The following is a 7399-nucleotide window of genomic DNA, read 5'->3' on the forward strand; positions in this document are numbered from 1 at the left end:
TATGTTCACAGATATTTATGAAGCTATGTAACCATCATGAGAAAAACAAAATTCATGGGCCATTGAGCCAAATGTATTCAATATGAAAGTCAAGATCTAATTATGTTTTAATAAAGCATGCATGAGTTATGATGAGAGGTTGATGTAGCGTAGGCTTGCTCTACTGGGTTCACTCGGTTGAGCGTCGGTCATGCTCCCCAAGTTCGGGGCGTGACAAACTTGGTATCAGAGCACCATTTAAGAGTCCTAAGGTGTCATGGAGTTGTGTCAGTAGAGTCCCTCTTATCGGTGTATTGCCGACCACACTTATAATAGGGAGGCTACAACGATATTTAGGAAATATTTCTCTTCTTCTATCCTCAATCGTGTGTTAAGGTTCCGAGTTAGTCTCAGAGTTCCCTTATTAATATCAAGGAATGTTTGCACGTCGTGCTACGAAATGAGAAAAGCCTAAGGATTAAAGGAGTGATACACATAACAGGCATAATGTGTGATGTGCCCAATTGTCCTCGTAATGGAGGAAGGAAAAGTCAAGGATACGACCAAGGTAAGCAAGGTCATAGAGTTGGCCTCGAGAGTCATGGATGTTGTTTTCATGTATATGGTGCGATGTGGTGTTATCTATATGTTGTTTAGGATTGATTTTTGAGATTCTCTGGCAGGTGGATAGGCCCCAATTACAAGGGAAACTCTGGCAAAATTTCTAAAAATTTGGGGAGCTAGCCAAATTTTGGAGTTTTTGGTGTGTAGATAAAGATTTAAGTCACATTAGATGTCTATGGCAGACTCTAACTCTCATTCAAGGGCGAAGATTCTGTGAACATCGATGGAAAGAACTGGACCCCAAAATATATGTGGAAGGCCAAAAATCATGGTAAGTTGACTCGTGAAACTGATTGTGTCTTCATTTCATTTTTGTGCATAAGAAAATTGGTTAACATCTTTTTTTGTTGAATTCAGGTCTCCCTCGGGGATCTGTTACCATCCCTAAGGAGGATGTTTTGGCTGATCCTGTGGAGGCTACAAGGTTGCTGAAGGAGGCTCTTACCCGAATAGGCACCACCGGATCTGCTTCTGGTGCAAGCGTTTCCTCTCGGAGTCCCCGGCCGGAGAACAAGCTACCAAAAAGGCGACGTTCTTCCTCGGCCGAGGGCAAGAACAAAAAGGTGAAGAGAGCCGCGCCCGAGCCAACCACAGTCACTATGGTGATTGATGATGATGGGGAAGCCAGTGATTAAGGGGCTTCCCTACAAAGGAGACAACATCCTTCATCAGCTCAACATAATGCTCAATCTAAAGAGCTTACAAACCCAACCGAGTATGATTCCCAAGCGCTCTAGGGAGAATTTGATTTGGTGGAGAATGTCAACTCTCCCTTCCCGATCCCAGTTGTTGCTCCCGGTATTGTGAGGCCGAGTAATGGGCCTCTTCCATCTTTGGTTAGTGAGCAACCAGCACAGCCTCCGCCGTAACTGCGTCTCATCCCACAACTTCATCAGCTTCATCTCCTTCTACGCCGACCATACTTTTTTCATCAATAGTTGTTACATCACCCCCACCGCCTGCAGACACCCGAGAGGAGGATGTCCCTCCTCCCTAGTCCCTAGTCCATGGGAATTTGGGGCACAACTAGTCACCCCCTTCTGCAGATCCCTATAGGAGGAGGAGTGTCTCCCTCTCGGTATCTACCGAGTGCCATCTGCTGTCCCGACCAGTGGAACTCGCCAATTACCTGAAGCTGCTGGCTTCAGAGAAAGATAAGAAGAAAATACACTCTCTTTCGGGGGAGTGTATGATAAATAATACCATGCACAACACAACAATAGTATTGTGCTTAGTCTTTTAACTGTCTGTTTCCTTATGACAGAGTTTCAAACTTGGGCTTTGCTTTGCATGCCAACTTCCTTGCTTCCGAGGGCCTTCAGAAGTTGATCCTCGATAAAGAAAAGCTTAAGTTCGAGCGGGATCCACTGTTGTCCGAGAGGGACCAAATTGTTGCTCGCCTCCCGGTCCTGGAAACAAAAGCTGCTGAAGTTGGAGAGTTAGAGGCTCGACTGTAGCAGAGTGAGCAAGAAGTGACGGCCCTTATCCAAGAAGCCTGTGAGTTAAATGTACAGTTTCAAGAAGCCAAGGCTAAATGGTCTGAGGTCCAAATGTTGTGCTTGCTGCTGCCGAGCGTGGGGCTGCCTCCACTGAGAGATTGAATAACTTGGAGGCATCCTTGAACTCCAAAGCTGAAGAGGTTGTTGTTGCTGAGGAGCAGAATGCCTAGATGGAGGATAAGTATAAGAGGATTATAGAATACAATAAGGTTCATATAATCACTATTTGTGACCTTGATCTCAGCCTTAGGGTCACGAGATCCGAGCGGGATAGCCTTTTGACCGAGGTTGATTGGCTCAAATCAGAACTTCAGCGCCGAGCGGATTCCCTCATCATCAAAAAAATACATTCTATGTATAGCATGAGGAGAAAAACCTTGGAAGAGCCAAAGCGAGTGCCATTGATATTGGCGATGAAATTGCTAAGGCCCTTAGAGCTGGAGTCAACCGCTCAAAGGCACCTCCCAGCTCAGCCCGATACAGTTGACTCTTCTGGTTCCAGTTTCGAGTTCTCGGGAAGCGAGGAGGAACTTGAAGAGGATAATGATGAAGGCCAAGATCTTGAGCCGATGGCAGATCCGCCTACTTCTCCTAGGGGCGCTAATGCCTCTCATTCTCGAGTTCTGGGGGTGCTGATGCTTCTTTTCCCCCGAGTTCTGGAGGTGATATAGTTTAGTTTTTTGCTTTCTTTTTCCTTTGTTGTTTACTTTTTGTATTTTTGTACTTGTGCTACTTGGCACGTTTGATAAATAAAAGTGCTTTTCGTTTAAGCATTACACAAAGTTTACTTTTTTGCGTCGAATTATGCAAGGCTTAGGAAGCATTTTCCCCGATAACATTTGGGTTCCGGGCATAAATGTTTCCGGAACCAACCCTTTACTGTGAGGGTTTCATAAGAGAGGGCCCTCTTATATTTACGGTGCTCTTGAAGAGGACGTCTCTTTTTTATTCCGACACTAGCATTTGAAGTACTTGATTAACTTTCAAATGATAAAATCAACTCATCATTTGCACAAGAAACAAGATAAAAATAATAGGACTTTATTTTATTCCTTCTATCTTCAAAAGTACATAAGCATTCATTTTTCTTGTTCGAAAAGAAATTGCCATTATATGGCTAATTCATACAACTTATTTCTACGAGGCTGGTTGCGCAGTCCCTGGTCTCGATATGACACTTTTGTTCATGAATTTTGTAGTCCCAATTTCTATGTCAATCAGGTTACCATATTCTCATATCATTTCCCCCTAGTGTTCGAATGCGAAGAATGTGAATTGGAACACTGGAAGTCTTGCTCCTTTGAGGATTCCACTAGTGAATAGTTGGATAATCTTTGGTCCGGTAGCAAGCTTCGTTTACTTTGATACCGAGCCAAAGATTATCTAACCACCCCCAGTGGCTTGTAAGTAAGGAGCACTCGTGAACGGTTGAATAGCCTTCTGTCTGATATCAAGCTTCGTTTCCCATTAAGAACTTTGCTATCGAGCCAAAGACTATCTAACCATCCCATAGTGGCTTGTCATTTAAAGGTCTTACTTCTGTCGATGGCGTTTCCTTCGTAGTATGCTTTCCTTTGCTGCCTCATTAAAAATCTTTCCAGAAAAACCTAATTGGAATAAAAACTAAAGTAAAGGAAAAGAGTGCAGCACATACTTTCAGTCTAAGCGGTGCTCATCAGCAATAATACCTTTTGAGGTGAGTCACATTCTAGTTAATTGGAAATTCTACTCCGTCTTGGTTTTTTCTAGTTTATATGATCCATTCTCGGTGACAACTGAAACCTGGTAGGGGCCTTTCCACATTAGACCCAGCTTCCCTGCTTTGAGCTCTCGGGTATTTTGAGTCATTTTTCTTAAAACCAAGTCTCCCACTTTGAAATAGCGGAGATTTTCTCTTCGATTATAGTGTCTTTCCATTCTTTGTTTATGGACCACCATCCTCATGTGCGCCAAGTCCCTGCGTTCGTCAAGTAGCTCCAATTTGATTAGCAATGCTTCATTGTTTGTTTCTTTGTCCGCTTGGAAGTACCTCAAGCTAGGTTCTCCTACTTCCACCGAGTTTAGAGCTTTTGCTTTGTATACGAGAGAGAGAGAGGTGTCTCTCCCATGCTTGACTTGCCCGTCGTTCGGTATGACCATAGCACTCCCGGTAGCTTTTCGGTCCATTTGCCTTTGGTCGCTTCCAGTCTCTTTTTAAGGTTTTGAATGATCACCTTATTTGTTGATTCCAATTGTCCATTCGCGCTCGGATGGTATGGCAAAGATGTGATTCTTTTGATTTTCAAGTCTTTAAGAAATTTTGTGACCTTTGCGCTTATGAATTGTGGCCCGTTATCGAAGGCAATCTTCTTCGGTATTTCGAACCGTCAAATTATGTTCTCCCACAGGAAATCGACCATTTTACGCTCGCCGATTTTTCGGTAAGGACCTGCCTCAACCCACTTAGAGAAGTAATCAGTTAAAATCAAAAGAAACCTTACCTTACCGGGAGCCAGTAGCAACAGATCGACTATCTTCATCCCCCATTTCATGAATGGACACAAGGATAATACCGAGTGCAGTAGCTCTGCTGGTTGGTGCACTAACGATGCATGGCGTCGACACTTGTCGCTTTTCTGAACGAACGCCTTAGCATCTTGTTCCATCCGAGGATAGTAGTATCCTGCCCTAACTAATTTTAACACCCGAGAGGAGACTGTCTCTCCTCTCCAGTCCCCAGAACATGGGAATTTGGGGCACAACTATTCTCCCCCTTCTGCAGATCCTCATAGGAGGAGGAGTGTCTCCCTCTCGGTATCTATCAAGTGCCATTTGTTGTCCTAGCCGGTGGAACTCGCCAATTACCTAAAGCCGCTGGCTTCAAAGAAAGATAAGAAGAAAATACACTCTCTTTCAGGGGGAGTGTATGACAAATAATGACATGCACAACGTATAAGTGATATTGTACTTGTTCTTTTTACTCGTTGTTTCTTCTTGACTTGCTATGACAGGATCTAACTTGGGTTTTTGCTTCGCAGGCCAACTTCCTTGCTTCTGAGTGCTTTCAGAAGTTGATCCTCGATTAAGAAAAGCTTAAGTTCGAGCGGGATCAACTGTTGGCTGAGAGGGACCAAGTTGCTGCTCGTCTCCCGGTGCTGGAAGCACAAGATGCTACAGCCGGTGAGTTGGAGCTTCGGTTGTAGCAGAGTGAGTAGGAAGTGATGGCCCTTAGCCAAGAAGCCTCCTAGTTAAATGTACAATTTTAAGAAGTTAAGGCTAAATGGTTTGAGGTTCAAAATGTGGTGCTTGCTACTCCCGAGCGCGAGGCTTCCTCCACTGAGCAAGTAAATAACTTGGAGGCAGCCTTGGATTCCAAGACTGCAGAAGCCGTTGTTGCCGAGGAGAAGCGTGCCCAGATGGAGGATAGGTATAAGAGGATCATGGAACATAATAAGGTTCATAAAACCACCATCTGTGATCTTGATCTTCGCCTTAGCGCCGTGAGATCCGAGCGGGATGGCCTTTCGACCGAGGTTAAGCAGCTTAAATCAGAACTCCAGCACCGAGCGGATGCCCTCATTATTGAAAAAACACATTCTATTTATAGCATGAGGAGACAAATCTTAGAAGATTCCAAAGCGTGCATCATTGATATTGATGCCGAAATCACCAGGGCCCTAGAGCTGGCATCAATCGCTCGAAGACGCCTCCCGGCTCAGCCCGATGCAACTGACTCTTATTGTTCCGGTTTCGAGTTCTCGAGACCGAGGAGGAACTTGAAGAGGACAATGATGAAGGATAAGATCCCGAGTTGACGGCAGATCCGCCTACTTCCCCTGAGGGCGCAGATGCTTCTTTCACCCACGTTCTGGGGTGATATAGTTTAGTTTTTTTCCTTTCTTTTTCCTTTGTTCATTTCTTTTCGTATTTTTGTACTTGTGGTAGTTGGCACGTTTGATATATAAAAGTGATTTTCGTTTAAGCATTGTGCAAAGTTTACTTTTTGGCGTCGAATTATGCAAGGAGTGCATTTCCCCCCGATAGCATTTGGGTTTCGGGCATAAACTCTTACGGTGCTCTTGAAGAGGATGTCTCATGTTCATTCTGATACTAGCATTTGAAGTACTTGATTAACTTTCAAATGATAAAATCAATTCATTATTTGGATAAGAAATAATATAAAAATAAAAGGACTTTATTTTATTCCTTCTATCTTCAAAAGTACATAAACATTCAATTTGTTGAAAAAGAAATTGCCATTACTAGTGGCTAATATATACAACTTGTTTCTATAGGGCTGACTAGGCAGTCCCCGATCCCGATGCGACATTTCTGTTCCCGAATTTCATAGTCCCAGTTTCTGTGGCAATCAGGTTGTCGTATTCTCATATCATTCTTTCCTAGTGTTCGAATGTAAAGTGTAGCACCCCTGAAAATTTCAAAGTGCTTAAGTGCTATTAAGAAAGTTGATGCGTGCTAAATACATAATTTTATGTGCAGACGAGGACTATTAATATGATGGATATTAATTGGATATGATAATAAGTGTATGAGACATATTATAAGTGATGTGAGGTCTAAGGAGAGCCCTAAATCCAAGTCAAGTTGGAAATTACATGATAGACTAAAAGTTTCAAATGAGTACGCGTAAGACCTAACTTTGGATGAGTATATATAGATAAATGTAAGGAGTTATGTGGTGAACAACCCATAAAATGAAAGATATTTGAGTCTAGTTTCTAACCCTTTAAACCGTTCATCATTTGGGCGTTCCTACAAGAAGTTATCATCAAATTACCAAAGGTGTGCAATGAATTACTGCCATAGCGTCCAGGTCTGCATCCGGGCTTGGAGGAGGAGTGAACTGGGGAAGCAAAGCATCCTGGCCCGCGTCCGAAACCCATAAATTTGGGCCTATAAGTACAAAATCGGGGAAAAAGAGTATTTTGAGTTTTTGGGTTAGGGTTCTTGAGGTGAAGATGCGATTTTAAGCTCAAATCAAGTCCAACCAACTAAGGTAAGTTGTTAATGATATTTTGGGTTGATTCTTAGTCAATATACATGCGTTCTAATATCATTCTTGCATCCAAATACTAGATTTCATCATCAAATCCTCAAAAACACAAAAATCACCAAAGTTGTGATTTTTCAACATTGATCTACTAGAGGTAATTCTAATGCTTCAAATGAGTAGTTAGAAGTATTTGAAGCATTTGTTACAAGTTTTAATGGTTGAAAGATTGGATTATAAAACTCTAATTCATGGAATGAATAGTATTTTTGAGAAAATAAGAGATAAGATGAATAGTAATAGTGGC

At 42.7% G+C, this 7399-nt stretch overlaps 1 protein-coding gene across 1 annotated transcript; it reads right to left on the reverse strand.

Annotated features, from left to right (window-relative positions):
* Window positions 1–3827: 3827 nt before the first annotated feature.
* On the reverse strand, window positions 3828–4268 carry LOC138898526 (uncharacterized). Its single transcript, XM_070184601.1, has one exon. It carries the CDS (start codon window positions 4266–4268, stop codon window positions 3828–3830), a length of 441 nt encoding a protein of 146 aa, XP_070040702.1.
* Window positions 4269–7399: the final 3131 nt, after the last annotated feature.

This window comes from Nicotiana tomentosiformis, chromosome 9, assembly GCF_000390325.3.
Source record: "Nicotiana tomentosiformis chromosome 9, ASM39032v3, whole genome shotgun sequence".
Lineage (NCBI taxonomy): Eukaryota > Viridiplantae > Streptophyta > Magnoliopsida > Solanales > Solanaceae > Nicotiana > Nicotiana tomentosiformis.

Bases quoted from the DNA above. Each gene is read 5' to 3' on its own strand.
- LOC138898526 (XM_070184601.1), bottom strand. From the start codon at position 4,268: ATGGACCGAAAAGCTACCGGGAGTGCTATGGTCATACCGAACGACGGG.